Source organism: Gallinula chloropus (genome assembly GCF_964237585.1).
Source record: "Gallinula chloropus genome assembly, chromosome: 17".
NCBI classification, from domain to species: Eukaryota; Metazoa; Chordata; class Aves; order Gruiformes; family Rallidae; genus Gallinula; species Gallinula chloropus.
The window spans coordinates 4086302-4109991 of NC_140102.1; the positions used below are offsets into that span (position 1 = coordinate 4086302).

Sequence of the window (23690 nt, forward strand, 5' to 3'; positions counted from 1 at the left end):
CAGATGCTGGGGGGCAGTTCCATCTGCTGTAGAACAGTGAATCCTCCACTGAGGTGGTGTGTGGTGACATGGAGGTGGCTGAATGTGGGAGGTCCTGAGTGGTTAACCACTGCACTGGGGAGCAGGGAACCAGAACTGTCCCGTGATTACATGGTGACCCTGGAAGGGGATGTGGCAGGAGTTGGAACAGCTTTTGGCTGCTTCCTCACCCCTTTGTGGGACTTGCTGTGCTCTCTCTGTCTTGAGGGAAGAGCAGCGTGGCTCCGTGAGAGCTGTGGAAGGGTAAGAAACAGGTTCGGATGTGAAGATGGGTGCTGAGTTGGAGGAAGCCCTTGGTACCCCGTGTGCCAGGTAGGAGCTGATTACACATCACATCATCACTGGGCTCTGGGTGTGCTCCTGCGGGCTTGCACGGGACAAGGGAAGCCTGAGGTGGTGCAGGTGCAGTGCCCCTCACCCGGTACCTGTACTTGTGAGCTCATGGAGCTGAACCCTGGCCTCTTGACTGTTTGAGTTCATGCAATGATTCCAACCCCAGGCCTTGGGCAGGTTTGGGTGTGCTGTAATGGGGCTCCTCAAAGTGGGCATTCCCCGGGGGGAAGGGAGCTGCTTTTGGGTACAAAGAAGCTGCAGACTGGTTGTGCTTTAATAGCTCCTTTTTCTAGGTGCAGGGGAAGCTTTGCCTTGGAAACAACTGCAGGCAGTGCTGATGGGCTTGGTCACTGAGGGGCAAGAGCTGCAGCAGCTCAATGAGTTAGAGGAAATGATTTTAAAAGCCTTAGTAAAGCCCCTGCGATGCCATCCTTACCGGTGCCAGTAACCGCCCGGCATGCAGTGTGAGAGGCTGTGCTGTCACCGGGCAAAGGGGGAGCTCAGAGAAACCTGAGCTGAGTCCAAGTGCTGATCTCTGCAGGTTGCTGTGCTGGATTTGATGAGCTTCAAAGGGCTGTTGATGGTGGCAGCGCAGAGACAACAGCTGGGGTAGGATAAGCCAGAGAACAGCAGTGTTTGATAACAGCAGTGAAGCATTTCCTGAATGTTAAGGCTGTCTTGTTCCAGCCATGAAAGTATCTGCTGTCGTCTTCGTGCTGTCCCACAGAGCCTCAGGGGTGGTACTTGGGTTTGTTGTTTTTCAAAGGACAACTCCTTTCACGGGGTTTCTTCTGAGCAAGGGGATTTAAAGGAAAGGAGAATGCAGCATGTGCTTTGTGCAGGGCCTGAAAGCATTGCTGCTGGGGAAACAGGGTATGGCCAGCAACTGCCTCGGCTGCAGAGACCCAGCCGGCACCAGACAGACAGACTGGTTGCTCCAGCAATTAAACACTGGGCAACAAGGCCTAGAAGGAAAAAAAAGAGATGTAATGAAGGTTAACAACACAGATGCAGGTGTTCCACCAAGGTGAAGGCCATGGGAAGAGTCAGATCCTAGCCTCTGCCTGGGTGGGAACAGTGTCCCTCACACATCATGGCAGTGGTGTTTGGCAGTTTCTAGACTCCTTAGGTCGGACCAGTTTCCAGTTTGGACAGTGGGGTGATGTGTATAGTTACTGTAAAATAGACTGCAACAAACTGGACTCTCTGTTTTTATTTTCTGCTGCCTTTTGGACTCTTTGAGGGATGAGTCTCAAGCAGGCTTTGATTCAGGTCCACTCCAGATGCACAAAAGACCTGATTCCTTGGAAAAACAGGTGAGTAACAAACTCATGGATATTTTCTTCTTGGGGAGAGCCTGGGGTTAAGATCAGGGGCTTGACAGCTGCTCTCGTCCCCTTTCCAGAGACACCAAGCCCTGCTGTGAAACTGGGCTGCAGCCCCCCCCCCCCCCCCCCCCCCCAAACCCCATGACCCCTGAGGAACCTGGAGCATCCCCGGGGGGGGGTCTCATGGGCTGTATATGTGCCTATATAGAGGACAAACAGAGGATCACGCTGGCAGCCGTGGGGACCATTGCTCTGCTTCATCCCTTGCTGCCGGCCAGCTGTGACATACTTCTTCGATGCCCCCGAACTGGATTTTCCAGCCCCAATTATCCCCGTGCCTGGGGCAGCAGCCGCAGAAGCAGTCAGGGACACGATGAGGCTCTTTCCCCATCCGAGCGGCGGCTCCGGTCCGTATTTCACACCCACACCCTCTTAAATCTCCCGTATCCCTTTAAATCTGGCATGCACCAGGGTACGGACGGTTTTATGCGGAGAATATCCACGGCCCCGGGTGCGCGGAGCGAGGGGGCGGGGATCGGCCAGGCCCTGCCCCTCCATCCCGCCCCCTCCACCGCCCCGGGCCGGGCCGCGGGGCCATAAAGCGGCGGCGGCTCGCCTTGGCTCGGCTCTGCTGTGCCGCGCAATGGCCGCGGCCCGACGCCGGCTTTCGGTGGGGCTGGGGCTGGCCGGGGGGTTCTGCGCTGTCCTGGGGCTCTGCCTGGTGCTGGTGGGGCCCGTCATCATCAGGGAGCAGGTTGTCAAGGTCAGCGGGGCGGCGGGTGGCCGCGCGTTTGGTGCAGGGAGCGGTGGGGAGGGGGGGGGGGCGTCGGAGGCGGGGGGGCGGACCGGAGTCGGTGTGGGGCTGAGGGCTTGGTGCGGGACTGGTGTGTGCTGCCGGGGGCTGGTGCGAGCTTCAGGGGTGCAGCTGGTGCATGGGCTTGTTTTCCTTGTGGAGGGTTTCCCAGAGGAGCGAGAGGCAGCCGGGCGCCGAAGGGTCTCTGCTTCAGGGCCACTGCCGCAGCTTGCGGGGGCTTGGCGGGTGTATGGGGGCTTGGCATGGTCCATCCTTGGTGGCAGCAAACGCGCCTGGTCTGAGCGGGGCTCCGGTCCCCGTTAGCGTGAGGGGTGGTGCTGGGCAGAGCAGCCAGGCAGGGCTGAGCATCCAGCCCAGCACCGGCCCTTCCTCCTGTCCCTGCTGCCCCTACCTCCAGAGCTCCTCTGGTAAACCCACGTGTGGGTTACCACGCTCAGATGTACCCTGGAGAGATGCTTTCCAAACTGGAAGTGGTGCAGCAGGAGTGCTCTGAAGGAGCTTTCTGCATGGAGCGACCTCCTAGTCCTCCTCTCATCCTAAAGAGCTGCCTCTCAAGACCTGCCTTATCCAGGAGAGAGGTCCTGAGGCGCAAGGGGTGTTTGCTGCCCACAGTTAAGATGTGGGGTTGGGGATGAGTTCTTGGTCTGTTCAGTAAATGCCACACCATCTTGGGAACCAGTGCTCCTGTCCTTACTGCTGGGACACCAGTTATCCTGCCGTAACAAACCAATTGGCTCATTCACATGTTTAGTCAAACCTTTTTGCCCCCCCAGCCCAAAGGAGATTTGCCTCCCTGCCTGGGTGTTTCTCCAACCTTGTACCTACCCAGGTCAGGACCTGGGAATGTGCTTCTTGATGGAAGAGGTAAATAAGCAGCACCCTGTAGCTGATGGCTTTGGTTACATGAGCCAAGAAGTCTCTGCTGAAAAGGAACTTCTGCTTAAAGGCATCCTCTGGAAGTGCTGCCTGGCTGACAAAGCCAGACAGTCCCGTGGCTTAGGCGGTAAAAGTTGATCTTTGTCCAGTTTCATGGGCGTCAGGAGCTGGGACCTGCAAATAAAAGGTTGAAGGGCCCCTGCAGAACAGGAATGATAGGGTTTTCCACCAAAACCTCCTGCCCTCTTTTTAGCTAATCCTGATTCCTGTTACCTGATTAGCCTAAATCCTGGTAACTCACAATGCCAACAGAAGATGAGGAAAAGACCAACCCTTGTTTTTCCTCCGTTTATCTCAAGCCATTGGTCTCCACATCTTCAGCATGACCTAAAATGCCCCTGAGCACTTCTGAGGCTTAATATGAAATGGGAAAAATAAGTGAGTGGTGATGATGGGACGTGTCCAGGGCTGGTCTCCAGAGTGCTGTGGGAAAAAGGGGCTGGAGTTGGGTAGGCGAAGGCTGGTTTGCCCATCCTGGCAAACATCCCTCTGTTAAGGTGGTGTGTCCTGATGGAGAAGCACTTGATTACAGACAGGTTGTAGGTTTGAGCTTATCTGTGAGTAAAGTCTGTAGGGGAACACACAGGAGAAATAGGGAACTGGGAGCCCGTCTCCTGCCCTGCCAACAAAGGCTGTATCAGCGTTGGCATCTGTCCTTGCAGCCAGGCTGCCTGCAGCATTGGCCCTGCAAAGCCTGGGAACATCACTGTTTTGGGGCGCCACAGAGCTCCCTCAGATACAAGCTTTACCCCAGTGAGAACACATCAACTCATCCATCCACCTCTTAATGCTTCTGCTCCACCTGGGACCTCTCACGCTGTCCTGGGGAAGATTGACATCACCGTCTCTGCCCTGTTAGCAGGGCGATGAGGATGGGGTGAGAGGATGTGGAGGATGAGATCTGGCACTGAGGTTGTGCTTGCACACCTCAGTCTGAAGAGGAAACCTCAACTCTGTGTTTTACTGAGCAGGGTGGCAGCAGCTTCCCTCCTGGGTAAGCAGGACTTGGGCACTGCGGATAGAGCTGCTGCTCCTCTGGTCTTGTCTGGAGGAGAAGGAGGGGAAGAGCAGCAGACAGTTCCTTTCAGTTCCTCCAAAACAGAGATCGGGGTGGTCAGGAGGGATCAGGCATCTCAGTGACACTTTGTAACCCGTCTAAGTGAAAAATGCTCTGGTTTTATTTCAGACACGTGATTGGTTTGTTTTGACCAACAAGTCGCTTCATTCTAAGGCTACCCTGTTAAGTGAGTCTTGCTTAACAGCATCTGTGTACAGAGAGCTGCTGTGCCGGGATGGGAGAGGGCTGAGAAAGGGAGCTGGGCTGCAGCTCCCTCTCTGTACACGTTACATAATGCCATGCATATGCAATGAGGGATCCAGGGGGAGTGCAAGGCAGGAAGAGAAAGCGAAGGAAAGCAGATTCAGACTCCCTGACACCGTAAGGATTAGGGATTATAAAACAGGCTAAATTAAAACTGAGTTTCTCTTGTTTTCTGATGGCTTCTTTACCATAAAAATACCTGGGCAAGTCTGTGCACAGTCAGACTGAGCTGCTCCAGGGCAGAAGAGCTGCTGTGGGCTGCTGAGCTGCAGCAGGATAATGCCCATGTACCTTCACCACTTAGTGGATCAAACTCACTTCCATAAACAGGCTGGGTTGCTCAACCATGGCGAGGGTTTAGGCTTGCAGAGGAAGCAGAGGTGTTGGTGGAACATGCCCAAAATAAAGGCTCAAGTGGGAACAGGCTGTTGTCTTTAAGGAACCCCCCGGGAGGCAAGGAGGAACCAGGACAGGTGGGACCTGATGACAGCTCCTGTTCCAGGAGCTGGTGAAGGCTCAAGTAACATTTAGGCACCTGCAGGCACATCCCAGCAAGCAGCACAGCGAGGTGGAAACCAGGGTTCTGTATTCATTGGCCTTGACCTGCCTTCTGGCCAGCTGTGAGTCGCTGTGGGGTGGCAGTGGACATGCAGCAAAGGTGTCCTGCGTGGTGCTGTCGGGACACAGCTGGGTCACCAGCTCTGTCTGCTTTTTGGGAGTTCAGTGGGGTGCTCCCCACTGGTACCTGAACCCAAGTGTTACCCCTCCCAGTCCTTGACTGCTCCTGGAGCTGCCAAACCTGGCAGGCATGCGGAGGCCTTTGGGACAGGGTTGTTTGCACCAGGCAGATCAAGCCTGTGGGGATGTGAGTAATTCAGTGCTGGCTTGCCTAGCAGAGAGCGAGCCTCCAGCACATCAAAACAGCTCCAGCATCCTGTGGGTAGGACCTGAAGAGCTGAGTGTGAATAAATAAACCTATAGACATCCCGTGGCATGAACGTGATGCCTCTGCATATATAAGAATGGCTGGTTTAGATCTGGCGTGGCATCAGTCTGCATAACGTGCCTGGGTCCTCTGGAGAAGCCACTGCTCTGGACTGGGCCTGTTGTGGAGCCAAGTGTGGCTGTGCTTAGCTGCAGCCACCAAGCCCAAGAGTTGTGTCTCCTTACCCTTTATTTTTATTGTTTGTCTTTGCAGAATGTCAGGATCGACCCCAACAGCCTCTCCTTCAGCATGTGGAAAGACATTCCTGTTCCTTTCTACATGTCAGTGCACTTCTTCGAAGTGCTGAACCCCAAGGAGGTTCTCCAGGGAGCAAAGCCAGTGCTGAACCAGCGCGGACCCTACGTTTACAGGTCAGGTACCTCTTAAGGTCCAGTTGGGCGTGAGCCCAGCCATCATGCTGCCTGCTTCTGGCTGACTCCTCTGCCAGGAGGGCATGGCATTAGCATGTTTGGTGTGAGTCCAGCAGCCTAAGACTTTAAAGCGACCCAAAGGTGCTCTGAGCTTGCTAAAAGTACAGGTGGGACCTCTTCCTGGTGGAGCAGTAAGGCCCATCAGTGCTTTGCTGGCTCAGGGAGCTCAGTCCCATGCTGGGACCTGTTGGGCAGCCACACCTTGGGCTGATACGTTCCAAACACAGGCATGAGAGGTGCTGGGGTAGTGCTGGGTATCCCTCACCTTCAGAGTGAACTTGTTTCATCCTCACTGTGCATTTAGGAGTCCAGCTCCAGAGTTGGAGTTGCCTCAATATCAAACTTCATGGATTGGCTTAAGGCCTCTTATCTAACACGAGACCCAGAAGCTGCCGAACACGAACCATGGTCATGAGAGCTGGTATGGAGCAGTAAAGCTTACTCAGGCCCAGCTACAGCAGGGCTGGGTCTGTTTGCCATGGCTGAGGAATCCCAGAACTGCCTAGGTTGGAAGACACCCTTTAGGTCACCGGATCCAACCATAAATGGTGCATGGTGACTGAAGCCCCATACGCTTCTCTGGCCCTGAAACACGAAGTGGTGTTGAGTTGAGTGTGTGAACTCGCCCATAAATAGCGATGGGCAACACATCAGTGCCCACACATGTAGGCAAAGTCAGGTCAGCAGTCTAAGCAAGCTCATGTGGGAAGATTATTGGTTTAATCCAAAGCTCTTTGACTACCACTGGGGAGAAGCTGGCAGTATGTATATGCCCTTGTTTCCCCCGGGATTGCCAGGTCACACTGTAAGACCATGTGCATTCTGTATGTTGTGATCACATCAGTCCTTTGGCTTGGGGGAAAGGCTTCACTTACTGTAAATAACAATAAACAAAGGGGCAAAGCTTATTAGTGTCCTTGTGTTCCCGCTGAGCGAGATTAGTGCCCTTCCCTAACGAGGGCCATAAAACAGAGGCTCCACAATAAAGAACTTTCTTTTTGCTGGTGGGTTGCTCCCTCAGGAGCTGTAACAGGCTTGTGGTGTTGGGGATAACCTCATGCTACCATGGAGTATAGCTGCTCCCATGGCATGGAGTGGTGCTGGATGGTGTGCTGGAAGTGTTGTGGCCCAAAGCCTTGGGGAGTGGGATGATGCTGGGCAAAGAGTTGAGCTGCCCTCAGCACAGAAGCCAACAGGCAGCTCTGGGACTAATCAGCGTGGGCTCCTTGGTGGAGCTTGTGTCATCTTGTTTGGTCCTCTCCTGTTTTGCAGGTTGATTTGGCGTGTGGGTTGGTGTAGGTCTGCTTATCTGGGCGTCTCTCTGATAGGGCTGGGCTTTTCTGTGTTGTAGGCGAAGTGACAGAGGGAATTTAGGCTTCAGTCTCAGACTTCTTGTCAGCTGGGAAGAAACACTTGGTGTCTGCAGAATCCCATCTGTCAGGGACACTTCACTCTCTGGCTGCCATCTCCTCCTGCTAGACCCTAACTCTGGTCAGGGTGTTGACAGCGCCTGTTGCCCAGCATGTTGCTTCCCCTGCTGTCCCATGGCTTCTTGCTGGGCTTCAGGCTCCTTCCTCTGCTCTTCAGCAGCAAGCCTAGGCCTGCACAGCCCACCTTTGCTCCACAGGCTTTGCAGGGGCACTGCATGGGCGAAGGTTCCCATGATCTCTCACATCTCTTTGCAGAGAGTTCAGGTATAAGACAAATATCACATTCCATGACAACGACACCGTCTCCTTCCTGGAGTACAGGCAACTCTTCTTCCAGCCACACATGTCCAACGGCACTGAAGAGGAATATATTGTTGTGCCAAACATTCTGATGATGGTAAGAACTTGCTCTCTGGATAGGTACCGACTCTTGAACTTGTGGGGTGGGCGATGGTGCCCGATGCTGTCTTGAAGCTTGCTTCCTTGTAGGGCTTAAGGTTCATCAAGCTTTGAAGTGGTTAAGCTTATAAATGCAGTTTTCTGCTTTCTGGGTGTTGGTTGTGACGTTGGGCTGTTGTCCTCCTGAAAGCAGAGGGTGCAAAGGGGCCGGCAAAGCAGCTGGGCTGAAGCCTGCAACCTCATCTGAGTGTCTTCTGGGGAAACAAAGCCCGTGAGCCCTCAACAGCTTTCTTACCAAACTGGCCATAAATGGTGCACCTCAGTTTGCCCAGTGGTGCTCCAGTGAAGCAGAAGGACCTCTCTTGCTTCCTCTTTGCTAAAGACAGGGCTCTCATCTCAGAACTTTGTTTTCTTTCCCAGGGAGCAGCTGTAATGATGGAACACCTGCCAAACTTTGTGAAGATTTTACTGAGTGGAGCCCTGGCTGGCCTGAAACAGGAGGCGTTCATGAACCGGACAGTGGGGGAGATCATGTGGGGCTACGAAGACCCTCTGATAGATGCAATAAACATGATTGTTCCTGGCCTGATCCCTTTCAAGGGGAAGTTTGGCTTATTTGTACAGGTATGTAAACTGTTGCTTGGGAATCCTAAAAATCACAGCACTATTGGTCTTAGGGTTGAGTGTCTGGGCTCCTTGCCCTTACAAAGTGTTTGGAGCGGCTCTGTGTAGCTGGTGGTGGTTGTATAAAGCTGCCTTCATTCTCCCCTCAAGGCAAAACATGCATGTTGGAAGCTGTTGCTGGCAACTGAAGTAAAAGTTTGGTAGCTTCCAGTGTGAAGCTGCTCTGGAGCTGAATGCAAGATCACCGCTGTATTGCAGTCTTGCCACGTGCAGTGGGTTAATAGTTTGTGTCTTTTCTCCACAGCTTAACAACTCAGATTCAGGACTGTTCACAGTGAACACGGGCATGAAGAACATCAGCAGAGTTCACATGGTGGATTCGTGGAATGGGCTGAAGAAGGTAAGTGTCGGGCAAACCTGCTACACTGGGGCGATGCCTGATCTCCAGATAAGCTGGAAGCTCTCGGTGCTGCTGTATCTCTGGGTCATAGGTTTGAAGGTGAGTTGCAGCAGTGGAAGTCCCACAGAAACTTCTGTTCTAGCAGATGGCCAGGAGGCAGCCGTGTGATAAGAGGCTTGTCTTGAAGTGTGAAGTTCAGCTTATCATCAGTATCACTTGAACTCCCTTGAAATGCTGATGGAGCTGGCTGCTTCTAATGGTTGAAGTCCCAGGTTCCTGTGGCCTGTGCCTAAGGTGTTATTTAAGTGTCTGTGTTAAACGGGTGCTGCTTCTTCCCTTGTGGAATTCCACTTTTAATTAAAACCAACCGCACCTACAGATCAACCACCACAGGAGCACTTGGGACAGGGGGATCTCGTCCTGGTTTTCCATTAGTTGGGCTGATGTTTGAACAGGAAAGATCTTCAAGCTCTTCAGTGTTTCTGTCTCAAGCAGCATAGAGTGGTGGGTGCTTCATGCAGGGGTGGAAGCCAGCTCTCCAGCAAGCTCCTCCTTCTGAGCTCTTCTCTCTCCCCCTGTCCCCAGGTCAACTACTGGCGGAGCAACCAGTGCAACATGATCAACGGGACCTCAGGGGAGATGTGGCCACCGTTCATGACCCCAACCTCGCTGGAGTTCTACAGCCCTGATGCCTGCAGGTGAGACCACAGTGGCCTGCTTGTCCCTGTGGGGGTGGCAGGAGATGTAGTGCTCATCCAGTGCATGCAGGGTACCCGTGTGGTGATGCAGAGGGCAGTGCTCAGTGTTGTGGTACCTGAGCTTGGCAGAGAGTGTAATTGCCTAATTAGCAGCATCTCGTGATGCTCCTAAATACCATCCCTGGAGAAGTCTAACTGGCCCATGTTGAATCAGTAGAAAATAACCAGGCTGGATAAGATGTGGGAGGTGAAAGGGAGAAGTAAAAGTTGCCAGAAGGAAACCCAGCTGTACCCGTTTGGGGAACTGTTATAGCTGACTAAACACTTGCAGAAGTGACATTGGGGGTCAGCAGGGGCTTATGCCCTCCAGTTTCCAGGCTGCTGATTTTATTTAACTATTTTTTCCCCCTTTGCCTAGTTCCTGTGCTGCTGGCCTGTGTATGGCAGCCTGACCATAGCTGGTCACGCAGCAGGGATTAAAGTACCACCAGCATGGATATTCCTGGAGTTGGGAGGAGGGGATGCTGGGATAAAGAGGAACCCTTGGGGAAGATAATGTCAATTCAGGCTTTGTAGATAGTGCTGCAAAACAAGCAGGTGCCCATGCTGGATAGGGAGCAATGACCTCTTCAGCAGTCAGCTGAGCCCAGCATTACTGCAGGAATTCCTGTACACAAGGGACATCAGCAAATACCGAAGTGACCCGGAGCCAAGGACTTTCAGGGGAGTTCATTGATAATCAGAGTTTAAATACACATGCCTGGTTCTGTAAAGCTGCAAAAACCTTCTGGGGAAGAAAGCACAATTCTGGGCAAGGCATAAAGTGAAGTGGAAGAAACCAAGTGTGGCTTTTTGTTGGTGTGGGAGGCTCCCGCAGGACAGTGCCGTGGGTGAAGAGGCTCTGCCTCTTCCTCAGGCAGTGCTGACTCTGCACCCCAGATCTCTGTCTTGGCCTCTCTGCTAGCCCAGATGACTAGGCAGGAGCCACAAACAGCTGATAGACAAAGAGCTTGCCTTGCAGCCAGGCCTCTGCGGGCAGGGAGTGCGTGAGATGACTTATCTCCTGTGCTGTTTGCACCTTGAGTGCAGCTGGTGCGGAGATGCAGCTCCCTGGATGTCCCCGGCAGCTAAGCAAGGCTTTATCCCTTCCAGCCTCCTTGCTGGAAAGTGAGCAGAGCCAAGAGGCGTGTGTGTAACTGAATGGGCCCTGGATTTGGTACAAGAAGGCAACTGTATAGAAACACATCCCTCACAGCTTGCCTGGGGTTGTCTGTGTCTCTAGAAGCCTCACTTGAAGGTGTGCTAAAGGAGTAAACTTCATAACTGGAAACTTGCACCCAGCCCAGCCCGGCGGCAGCATTAACACAGCAATAGCATCACTAGTCTGTTGTATTGTTAAAACAATCTTGTTGTATAATAGAGCTCAGAAGATAAAATTTTCCACTCCCCTGACAGCCTCCACACTGGAGTTGTGCTGCAAAAGATGTAGGTGGTGTCCATTCCCTGTCACAGAGCACTGCTACCTCGGAGCCGAGGCTTACACAAAGAGGGTGTTAGCTCTTGGAGAGCAGCCCTGGGGGATTACTACAGGTCTTTAAACAAGTCTCATCTCCATACTGAAAGCAGACTCCTAAACCCGTGGTTTCTCTCCATAACTAGTCCTGACTGGCCTTTTATCTGTGCTTAAAACATGGAAAGCCAAATGGCTTAAATACTCATTCCCCATCCAAAGCACTGCTCCGGGCGTTTATCTTGATCTCAAAGTCTAAGTTACGTTTCAACTGCATCTTATCCAGGGAAGATAAGAGCTCAGTTCTGGGCTGGGAACCTGTTGGCTAATCCTGTTCCTTCTCCACTGAAACCCTTGCAGATCCATGACACTGGTGTATGAGCGGTCCGGAAAGTTCAAGGGTGTGCCCACCTATCGCTTCGTGGCACCGAAAACTCTCTTTGCCAATGGCACAGATTATCCACCCAATGAAGGCTTCTGCCCCTGCATGCAGTCTGGCATCCAGAACATCAGCACCTGTAGGCTCAGTAAGTCCTCTCCCCCTGATACTAAACTGCAGGGATGTGGTGTGGGCTCAGCTGTCTGGGAATTCATCTCTGCTATCAGCCAGAGGGTTAAAAGGTGCCACCGGCAGGCTCTGAGTGCGTGGCCTGCTTGCTCGCAGTCCCACAGGCATCCCAGTGAGCAGGGAGAGAGGGAAAACCCCTCCTGCACGAGGCCCCATCGGTTCACAGTGCCTGTGACAGCCTGGTGTTTGTGGGGATGCACAAGGATATGGTGGGAGGGTTACGTTCCCTGAGCTGGGGAGGGAGCTGGCAGGGGAGGTAACAAGAGGCAGGCCATGTAATTGCCAAACTCTATGTTAACTTTGGATGCTGAGTGCAGGTCACAGAAGAGTGAGAATGCAGACAGTGTCCTAACCTGTCTGGGTACAGTGAGTTACCACCTCATTGTGTGCAACACACATTGATGAGAGGGGGAAAACACGGGGTATTGTCCCTCCCAGAGCAACAGAATAAGCTGCAGGGAGGGAAGGGAAGGAGCTTCTTCTGGTTGGGAGGAGAAAAGTGTAAAAGCCCGTTCAGAACAAGTGCTTCAATGGCTTAAAAACCTCCAAAAAAAAGCCTGAGATGTGTTGGATGAGCTCAAACCATCTTTGTTGTTGCCCAGATGCACCGATGTTCATTTCCCATCCTCACTTCTACAACGCTGACCCATCCCTGGTGAATGCTGTTGAAGGCCTCCACCCCAGCAAGGAACAGCACGCGCTCTTCCTCGACGTGCACCCGGTGAGTGAGCCTGGGGGATCCTCACCCTGCAGAGGAGCCTCTTCTTGTCTCACCCCAGGGGTCCAGCCAGGCTGAGGGTGGGGGGAACCTGCCACCCGTGTGAGTGGTGGCCTCGCTCTGCTCTCGTGGCACTGATCTGAGCTGGTTCCATAGTGCAAAGACTGGCGAGGGCATGTGCAGATAAAAATGTCAAAGCCATAAACTAATTGAATGATTAGCCTGGCTTCTAGAGAATTGCGGAACTAATTATAAGCATAATTGTTTCGATAAGCACAGGCAAGTTCTTTCCACTGACTCAGGTCCATCACACCAGGAGGTGTACCTCGCAGCAGCCCAGGTACGCCCCAGATCCCCAAACGTGTGTCACCATGAGAGGTGACTGGCAAAGTCTGAAGACCACACTGCAGCTGCATGAAGCTGTTGCCACCATTTTTTGGGATTGGTTTCTCCCAGTCACTCAACCTTGCCCATCTAACGGGCTGCTTTAGCACGGGGCTGCTGCCGTGTCACGCTTCCCATGTATCTATAGCATAAGGGCAAAGTCACCCCCTTAGTGGTGATGAGCTGGGGTGTCCTGAGCTGTATCATTGTCCCAGCTGCTGATGGGAAGGGAGCTTTAGGATCTTCCGCCCATGGCCTGTGTGGTATGTGGTCAGATCTTCCACTGGTGATGTCTGCTCAAGCAAGAAACCAATCCCTCCCTGGAGGTAAGGTAAGCTCTGCTGCTTATCTAGGAATTGGGTTCTCTCTGCTTTTCTTATCATAGCTATGGAAATCTAATTAAGTTTATTACAGTATCAAACATCTACTGATAACAGCACAATTAACTATATTCTTATCTAGCTTCAGCCTGCTGAGTACAAACAGGGGCAATCCCACAAAGACTCTCTGCCCTTAATGTGTTACAAAACTGCAGTGTCATGAGAAACCAATGCCATAGCGCTCATCAACAAGACCAGCTTGGAAATGGGGTGTTTGCATGGTCTGAGGGTGTTGCTGGACAGGAGCTGTTGGTTCCTAGTTCTGAGAAATGTTTTGTCCTTTGCTGTGTGAATCTTTTGTATTGATGTGTTTCCATCCTGCTGCTGGGGGGATGAACACAGAAGAGGCTCATCATGCTCCAGAACCCACTAAAGTTCCTATTAAACCCCCTTGCCTAAGGAGTCACTTGCAGGTTACGTGTGCTGCCTGGAAATTTGAACTTGTCTAGGCTCAGTCCTACAAGCTCTGGGTCACACAACACTTCCCTGGGACGTGCTGCCTGCCAGCTGGATGTCTGCTGCCTCCTGCAGCAGCCCTGTCTGTCCAGGTTAGCTCAGTGCCTTCAGACCACCCCAAGGGAGGTGCTCCCTTCTGGATGCTGCCAGCAATCTCACTGGCTGGTGAATGTTCAAATGGAGAGGACAGTCTGCAACGTCTCATGGAGACAGTGCTGTCCCTCCGTGAGCAGCCATCCCCAGACCAATACACCTGCTTTGGTGGAAACCACAGCCATGCTCCTGGCCTTGTGTGTGGTGACTGGAGCTGACCTCCAGATGATCCAATCCTTTTCTCTGGAAGGTGGTCCCTAGAAGTAGCTGTGATGAAAAGCAAAGGCTGGCTCTTCTGCAAAGCTCTCCAGACAGATGTTGGCTGTACTGATGAACTGGTTGGTCTCTTCCTATGCAGATGACGGGCATCCCCATTAATTGCTCTATCAAGCTTCAGCTGAACCTGTACATAAAGCACGTGTCTGGTATAATGTAAGTAGCCCTACTAGACTAGGTGACCTACTAGAAACGGCCACCAGCCTTTCTCAGGCCAGAGTGCTGCTGATGCTGGGGTCACCACAGAGTTTATTTCTGCCAGAGGTGAAGCAGCTTTGATGCTGCCAGTTGTCACAGTTGCAGAGGCCAGCCAGCCCGTGTGGTGAAGTGTCAGCTACTCCAGTGACCCCACAGTGCTGTCCCTTAGCACCACAGCATGTGGCTGCCTCTGTGCTTGGCTCCTGCAGCCTTCCTGCCCCTGGCTGGGCAGACAATGGCCACACTGTGAGGCACAGGAGCGGTTCACCTGCACTGTGCTGCTGCTCAGAAGGTGTTACACCAGCATGGAGAGGCAAAACATGCTGTGTCTTCAAGGTTGACAGTTGATGCCTGTGTCCAGAAGGATACTTTTGGCTCTACATGAAAGCAAAGCAGAAGGGCTCTAACAGTTGTGTGCTCCCCAGGGGCTGGAGCTTGGTGCTCTGCCTTGGTTGTGCCCACCAGCAGACAGCCCTGTCACCATGGACTAGGCCGCACCACCCCGTCGTACCATGCAGGTGATGGGTATCCCAGAGCTGCCTGAGTTTAGCAGTGCAGCTCGTGTCCCTGGAGCCCAGGTTTGGGGTGATGGGTGCTGCTGTCCTCAGGGAGTTAAGTGTGAATGCAATGTGAGCTCTGCTCTCACATGAAAGGCCCAAGTCAGACCTGGTCCCTCAAGGGGCGAGCAGTCCCCTGAAGCAGCCGGACTTACAACCTCCTTACCCTGGTCCCTCTCAGCCCCAGGCCCATCCCTTTAGGAAGAACCAGGGCAGTAATTGTAGCCTGATTGACCAAATCTTGCCTGTGTATTTCTTTTTCTCTTCTCTTTCTTTCCCACTCCCTAGTCAAACAGGGAAGATCAAGCCCGTGGTCCTGCCGCTGCTGTGGTTTGCAGAGGTGAGCTGCCTTCCTCCACCTGATTCTGCAGAACCTGCCCTGTGGGAGGGGGGAAGCTGCTTCCCCATCGCCCAGGGCAGGGGAAACTCCATGTTGGATAAAGCATTAAGCCAGCCAGACTAATTAAGCACCAGCAGAAGGCTTTGCAATACTTGGTTGTATTGTTAATCCCTGTGAGCTGAACAAACCCTGCACTATGCTTGCTAAACCTTTGGCTCTGTCCTAGCTATGCGGTTGAGCAGGGCCTGGAGCAGAGCTGCAGCATCCCTGTGCTGCTGGGGAGAGCAGGATAGAGCTCTGCGTGTGTCCAGCTCGCTCCACTGTTCACTTCAAGCTTCTAGCCTGACTGAATCTTGCATAAAACCCCTAAATTCCCTAATCTGTGGTGGGAGAGGAGCTGTGCAGCTGGTCTGCCTCAGCTCTGGATGAGAGGGAAATGTCACTGACAGCTTTGCTCTCTCTTTTTCTTTTCCTATTTTTTTCTTTCTTTCTTGTTTTGAGCAGAGTGGAGCCATTGAAGGCTCAGTCCTAACACAGTTTTACACCAACCTGGTGCTGATCCCAAACCTGCTGGACTACCTGCAGTATATCTTCCTTGGGCTGAGTGTCCCACTCATCATCGCAGCAGCTGTACTCATGGCAAGGGGTCAGGTAAGAACTTGCAGATGTCTAATAGGAACTGCTGGTAGTCAAATCAAACTTAATCAGATGATGCAGATTGGGCTGACAATCTAACACTCCTGAGGAAACATTGGCTGATGCCACGAACCGTGTCCTAATGGTGCCAGAACATAGCAGGGCTTCCTCAGCTGTCTTGAAATTGGGCTGCAAATAGATAACATGAAAGCATTCCTGGCCATCTCAGTACACAACAGGGATGGAAACGTGTTCCTATAGGAGGAGGCATTTCCCAGCTCATCCATCTAATGAGCCTAAGCCTAGCTCATCAGATCAGCCTCTGTGGAAAGCAGCAGCTCTGTGCCATTGCACAAATCTCTGCAGGGTCCTGATGGTTTTCTAATCCACACAGAGCCTTCTCAAGGGGGGTGTAGCTGCTTGAGTGCAGCTTGTTCACAGAGGAAATGCAGTCGCTGTGTTCTTGCAGAAGGGGCACAGATGCTGTGGCTGCTTCTTTACCCAGGCTGGACCCTTTTTCTCCCTGAAGCTCCCTTGTTTCCCTGCAAACCACTGCAAATAGCTCTGGAAGTTAAACCCTCTAGGTCTTTGTGGATCTGGGCTTAGTGAGAAGCAAAGTCCCTGGAAGCCTGTGGGGAGCTGGCAGTGGGGTGGGATTGCCCACGGTGGGCAGGGTAGTGAGGGTGCCTGGCTGGCACACAGCTCTGGCTGAGCTGCAGGGACAGACTACAGACCAGCTAAAACACTCGCCAGAGATCCATGGCTCCGAAACCTTAATCTGCTAACACTGAGCTCTGTAAAAGCTTTAGCTCTTGAAGCAGAGATCTGGCTCCCTCACGTCTGTCAAAGCTCATTTAGCTTTGCACTACAGTCAGACAGCTCGAGCTGGCTCTAAAGCTACCAAAGTGAAGAGGCTGCTTGTGGGGATAAAGGCAATGCTCAGGATGAGCAGGCTGTGGTGAGAGCGTGTGTGAGAGGCTGCTTTGCCTGACCTCCTCTAACTGCCCTTACTGAACCACTAATGCAGACCCACTTCAGACAGCACCAGGGTTCACCAAGTATTATGTAATTGGATTTTAACCAAACCTACAACTCCTTAATTGACTTAAACCCATGATCCCAAATCCCCTTGTTGCTCTGTGCAAGTTCCCAGCTGGGTGGGAGCGATGCTGGGGCCGAGGGCTCAGTGTTGCTGTGCTCCAGAGATGCTCAGGTGTCATGTGCAGGTGTCTGTGGGCAAACAGATATCATACAGCCAAGTGCCAGTGCATCCAGAACATGTTGGTGACTGCCAGGCAGCTCTTTGTAGGATCTCATGCAGCCCTGGGCTGGTGCTTACTCACCCTGCTTTTTACTAGGTAATTCCTGGTAGTAGAGAGCCCTAACCATGCCAGAAAAGGTCAGGAAGAAAAGCTGGGTTGTAAATTCACTCAAGTCAACTGAATATCTGCTTATGAAACATCCCACACCCAGGCATAAGCTGGCTGTATTTGGGTGCTCAGCCAAAAGTGCCATGAAGTGCCAGGACTATAAAAATCAGCCTTGGGAAATGCCTGAGGAAGCTGTGCAGTAGCACACGAAAGTCTCTACCTAATGAATAGATAAGAGCTTGTAAAGTGGAAGACAGCACTTTGCAGCCAAGGTATGTTCCTCATTTGATTGAAGCGTTGCTGATCCAGCGATGATTGCTCAATCACGCACGGGCCTCCCTCTTGAAGTCACAGGGGATGTCAGAGGGGACACTGAGCTGGGGCATTGTCTGCACCTCCACGTGTTTGCCAGCTTGAGGGTCTTCAGAACCCAACTCCTTCTTGGAGTATCTCATGCACCTCTGGCTTCTGGAGGGAGCGGTGTGCTCTAAACCCAGTCGGATGAGGTACTGTGGAACATTGAGATCTTAGTTTAGTGTGTAGCAGAGCCAGTCAGAAATGAGTCTGTTTGATCTGCTGTTGGTGTGAATCCATCTGGGTGTGAAACACACCCAAGATGCAGCCTTGGAGCTTTCTGCTAATGGCCTGAAGCACGTGTGGTGACACACTTAAAAGGTGAACAGACCATTCCACAACTGGCTGGACACTGACTACAATCCTAACTAGGGCTTAGTTGAACCTAAATCTTGAAATCTTCATTAATAACTAAATCCTAGTTAAACAATGATTTTTAAAAACCAAATCTCCTCCTAAATTTGGAAGCCTTGTTGTGGGATTCCTGTCCAAGTGCACCATAAATGAGCCTGATTGTCTTCTAGGGAAAATGCTCTTTATTTTGGAGTAGCAATAAAAAGAACTCAGACAGTAATAAGGCCAACCAGGCCACCTCTGCCAAAAAGCTGCCTCCAGTTAAGGGGACGGTGTTGCAGGAAGCCAGACTGTAGGTGGGTACCCAGTCAAGGTAACATGCTTTCCTCTCGTCCTGATTTGATTAAGCTTTGCCTAAAACCAATCAACTGGGGACATTTACTGTCCACATCTACCAGACATGTTCTCTTGGTAAGCTTTGATACGATGATGTTGTCTCATGGCTTTATTCAGGGCAATTTAGATGTCTTAATACTCACGCCTAACGAGGCTGCAAGCACGTGCTCTTATTGTTTCTCCTGGGGTACCTGGTCTGCAGCCCCCCCAGTATTATCAGCGGGTGAAAAGTAGGATTGGTGGTGGGGAAACGTTCTTCTTGCCTTTCCTCCCCTTCCAAGTGTCTGAGATCCAGAGGTAAGTTTGTTTGTTTGTTTGTTGTTCTTGTTTGGTTGGTTTTTTTAATGGATAAAAATCTCAGAGGGGAGTAACAGAGGTGGTCAGCTGGTGGGTGTCACTCCCCTCCTGATGCAGGGAGCCTCAATGGAAAGGCCTTCAAGAAGGAATAGCTGATGAATAAAATATCTGGGTTTGTATTACAGGATCACAAAATCACTGAATCATTGAGGTTGGAAGTGACCTCTGGAGGTAATCTAGACCATCCTCCCTGCTCAAGCAGGGTCACCTAGAGCTGTCTCTTGATATCTCCAAGGATGGAGATTCCCCAGGCTCTCTGGGCAACTTGTTACAGTTTTTGTAGTTTTCAGAGGAAAAAAAAAAGTGTTTCCTAATGTTCAGACAAACCTGATTGTAAGTTCATGCCTGTTGGCTCTCTTCCTGTCCCCTGGACACCACTGAGAAGAGCCTGGCTCTGTATTTACACCCTCCCTTCAGATACTTGTATATATTGGTAAGATTCCCCAAGCTTTCTCTAGGCTAAACAGCCCCACTTCTCTTGGCCTTTTTACACAAGATGCTTCAGTCCCTTAATCATTCTAGTGGCCCTTTGCTGGTCTCTTTCCAGAAGCTCCATTTCTCTTGGTCTGGGAAGCCCAGCAGAACTGGACACAGTACTACATGTTTGGCCTTACCAGTGATGAGAAGAGGGGAAGGAACACCTCCCTCAGCCTCCTAATGCAGCCCAGGATCCCATTAGCTGCCTTTGCACACACTACTTGCTCTTGTTCAACTTGGTGTCTGTCCACCAAGACCCCCCCAGTTCCTCTTCTGCCAAGCTACTCAAGGGTTGGGTGATTCTTAGCGTGTCCTGGTGCATGTGGTTATTCTTCCCCAGGGGCAAGGCTTTGCCCATCCTCCTTTTCAAACTCACAGGGTTCCTGCCAGCTTATTTCTCCAACCCCCTGAGGTCCCTCTGAAGGGCAGCATGACCCTCAGTTTTGTGCCTTCAGCAAACTTGCAGATCATTAATAAAGATGTTAAACAGCATCGGACCCAGTATTGACCCCTGGTGTACACTGCTAGTCACTGTCTTCCAACTGGACTCCATGCCCCTGGTTGTTACCCTCTAGGCCTGGCTGATTCAGCCAGTTTCAATCCATCTCACTGCTCATTCATCCCAGACTTTGTAGCTTCTCCACGAGGATCTTATGGAAGACGCTGCTGAAGGTGCTACTCAAGTCCAAGGAGACAATATCCACTTCTCCCCCTTCATACACAAAGCCATTCATATCATCACAGAAGTTTATCAGGTTGATGAAGCTGTGCTGACTATTCCTGATGACTTTCTCGTCCTTCACCTGCCTGGAAATGGTTTTAGGGTTATCTACCCAGGGATTGAAGGGAGGCTGACTGGCCTGTAGTTCCCTGGGTTGTCCTCCTTGAGCTTCAAGATAGGCATGATGCTTTGCTTTCCTACAGTCTTGGGGCACCTCTCCCAGTTGCCATGATTATGGGGAGTGGCATGTCAGTGGCATCAGCCAGCTCTTTTGGTGCTTTCTGGGTGCATCCTAACAAGGTCTGGGGATTTACGTGTGTCTAGCTTGCTTAGGTGTTCTCTGACCTCGTCCTCTTTGACCAAGGGTACTTCTTCCTTGCTCCAGACTTTCCTCTGGTCTCTGGGGTCCTCTGCCTCATGCAGTAGCAGGCCTGCATGTCCCCTAGCCTTCCTCTTACCACCCCGGTACTTCTAGAAGCTTTTCTTCTTGTCTCTGACATCTCTGGCCAGATTCAATTCCAGTTGGGCTTTGGTTCTCCTAACTTCATCCCTTCATGCTGGGAGAGTGCCTCTGCATTCCTGCAGGATTACCTGTCCCCGCTCCCACCTTCTGCATGCTTCCTTTTGGCATTTGAAACTGGCCTGTAGCTCCTTGTTCATCCATGCAGGGCTCCTGGCATCTTTGCCTGACTTGGGATGCTTGTTGGGACAGGCCACTCTTTATCTTGGAGGAGGTGATCTTTGAATGTCAGCCCACTATTTTTATTACCTATCTTCCCCAACCTGAGCTCTGTAGTTGCTTTGGATAATTTCCAGATGGCCCTGGTAGTATCATTGGTGCCCATGCAGAAGAAGCAGTGAATAATAGTCAAAGGGTTGGATAAGCCTCTCAGTTCCTCCACAAAACCCTGGATCCAGGTCCTCAGCAAGCAGCACCTGGCTCTAGATGGCTGGTCAGGCCGGCAGATGGGTGCTTCTGTCCCCAGGCCTCTGTCCCTAGCAGCCAGCAGTGACCTACACTGTCACTTGCTGCTTCCTCCTGGGAGTCCTGCATGATTTGGGGTCCAGGGAGTCCACGTGCTTTGACTGAAGGCACATCTGGTTCTTCAGCGTTGAAGGTGGTGAAGTTGTAAGCCTTTAGGTGGAGCAGTAGCCTTCCTCTTGGTGCCAGAAGGCACCAGCTTCCATCCTTTACCTTCCCCGGAGGTTCACTTACCAATACAGAAAGGCTGGGTGCCATCTGTCTCTACTGCAGATGGGGTCTGGGGGTCCTCAAGCTGTTGCATGCCTGAGAAGACCCTGTCCATCTCCCTTTCAGCTGCTCTGATGCTGACTTGGTCCCGTAACTCTTCTGCGTGGTGATGCAGCTCTTTGGGCTGGGCCTTGGGAGGTGTCACCAGGGTGGGTAGGCAGGAATGGAAATAGCTGCATCTTGTTAAGGGGGGGGATGCAAACCCCTTCCATTTAAGAAGCCTTCAGGAGCTGGGCTGGGTCAGCCTGGAGAAGAGAAGGCTGTGGGGGGACCTCATTGCAGCCTTCCAGTCCCTGAAGGGAGAAACAGGAGGGGAATCAGCTTGTTAAAAGGGTAGATAACTGCAGGACAAGGGGGATGGAGTGAAGCTGAAGGAGGGAAGGGTTAGATGAGATATTAGGGGGTAAGTTCTTTACAGAGGGAGTGGTGAGGGGCTGGAACAGGCTGCCCAGAGAGGGGGTGGGTGCCCCATCCCTGGGGGTGTTCAAGGCCAGGTTGGCTGGGGACCTGGGCAACCTTGTGTAGCTCCAGGCCTGGAGGTTGGTGGCCCTGCCTGTGGCAGGGGGTTGGAACTCTGTGATCCTTGGGGTCCTTTCCAGCCCAGCCCAGTCTGTGACTCTGTGATTCTATGAAAATGGTTCCTGGCTGTGTGAAAGCCCGAGAGGTTTGGGGCACGTGTGTCTCAAGTGGAGATAACGGTGAGATGTGAGGTCTGGCCAGGGTGCCACCGCCGGGTGCTCTGCTGTAACCACCCCCCTCTCCTCTTCAGAGAGCCACCCCCGAGAAGAGCCCGTGCCACCCCGCCGCGCAGCGCCAACCACCCCCCTCCTCCGAGACAACGCCGCTCCTCCAGGACGCTGGCACGCTGAGCCAGGATGACGCCGAAGCCTGAGCTGCCATCCCTGGCACGATTCCCACTGGGACACGTCAGAGCTGGGGGCGAGACCTGCTCTGGATCCTCGGAGATCTGGGGAAGGTGAAGTCATCCTGGGCAGCTCAGCGGTGACCTCGCACACCACAGCGAAGCCACAGGACAGTGCTGGTGTGCCAGCTACTCCTGTACTCAGGAGGCTTCCTCCAGCCCCCCGAAATACAGCGCTGGGAGAGCCCTGGTACCCAAGGGGCCCACGTTTGCCACAGCCTCTTTCTCCCCACGTGCCAGCGGGGATGAAGACGGTCGCTGGCTGATCTAACCAGTTATTTTGTGATTTAAAACTGCCTGTTGCTAGGGATAAAAAGCGCTTTAATAGGAACCTTTAAAATAAATGGGGTTGGTTTATGGAGCACTGATGGGATTTAGTGGTCTTTTCCAAAGCTGCTGTTCATCCAGTGCAACCAGGGCTCGCTATCCCGAAGCTACTGACAGTTTTACTGCCACTTGACATGACTGGACTACACAGGGACTCAGTGCTGGGTGCTGCCACTCTCCTAAACCCTCCTGGGATGCCTGGAGCACCGCCCAGGGTTGCTCCTTTGCTTTAAAAGTGGTGACTTTCAGCGCCTCGACTGCGTGCCACGACCTCGCGCTCCAGCAATTCCAGCCTGGAGCCTGTTCACTCGGCCTTGCTGTAGGTGATGGAGTGAGATGAGCCTTGCCAAAAACTCCATGGTACACATCTGACCTGTCACTCAGCTCCTGCCAGTTGTCCCTGCTGCTTGCTCAGCCATCCAGGCCAACTCTTCAGCCGTGCAGCGTCTGTGCTGGGAGACCCTCGCGTTGCTCTGCCCATGCTGCCTGCACATGAGAAGGGAGCAGGCAGAAGCTTGACCCCTTGGGCATTAAGAAAGATACTTGTGCTTTTAAGATGGAGGAAGCTACATGCAGCTGTGAAAGTAGTGGTGGCCTTAGTAGGTTTTGATTAAAATATTGCAGATTTCTGAAATGATGTCTCAGAGGATGCAGGGCTGGATGGTAACTGAGGGCTGGGTGGGCTGGGGTCACGTATTAGTAGGGAAGAAGCCCAAAGCACAGGGATGTGCCTGGCTAACTATTCATTGGTAGAGGTTCTCCCTTCCCTGCTTCCAGCCATGGAGCCAGGGTAGCCCTTGGGAAAGCCAGAGGGGCCAGTGCTGGTGCCTTTGAGGAGATACAGAGTGCAGGGACTCTCTGGTCTCTCTTGGACCAGAGGACTTGTTGCACTGTGGTGGTCCAGGAACTATTGTGTTTGTCTAGGAGCTGCTAGTAGGGTAAGCAGTACTCGTCCTCTTACACCCCATCTCTCGCACTAGGCAGAGTGAGCACGGGAGCTCAAACAAGCAGTTTCCTGTGCTGGGGTGTTCCCCACAGGCTGTGTCCCCAGCCCTGCAACTGGGCTTGGGCTATTTCATCATGGAACTATCATCATACAGCTCAGGTCATGAAGGAGGAGGGTAGCAGCTACCCAGAGCTTAGTCTGTTGGCAGGGCTTGCCTAGATCCCCAAAGCATATCTGGGAGGCAGGGTGGTACTGGCTGAGTCCTGTCTTTTGGCCGGTACGGCTGGATTATTGCTGAAGGGGGTGCTTAAACTGCTGCTGGAAGCTCTGGCCTCAAATCCAAAGCGATCCAGGTAGAGCCTCAGGAAGCGGGCACAGGGCTGGGAACCATCTCGGACAGGGCACGAGGGGACATCTGCC

General features: G+C 52.5%; 1 protein-coding gene across 1 annotated transcript; it reads left to right on the forward strand.

Moving 5' to 3' along the window:
- Positions 1-2343: 2343 nt before the first annotated feature.
- On the forward strand, positions 2344-22358 carry SCARB1 (scavenger receptor class B member 1; the record flags this gene model as incomplete). Its single annotated transcript, XM_084271796.1, has 12 exons — positions 2344-2463; positions 5970-6127; positions 7873-8014; positions 8437-8640; positions 8945-9040; positions 9626-9738; positions 11609-11775; positions 12419-12537; positions 14206-14279; positions 15167-15218; positions 15723-15869; positions 21845-22358. 12 exons carry the CDS (start codon positions 2344-2346, stop codon positions 21965-21967), a joined length of 1515 nt encoding a protein of 504 aa, XP_084127922.1. The 3' UTR covers positions 21968-22358.
- Positions 22359-23690: the final 1332 nt, after the last annotated feature.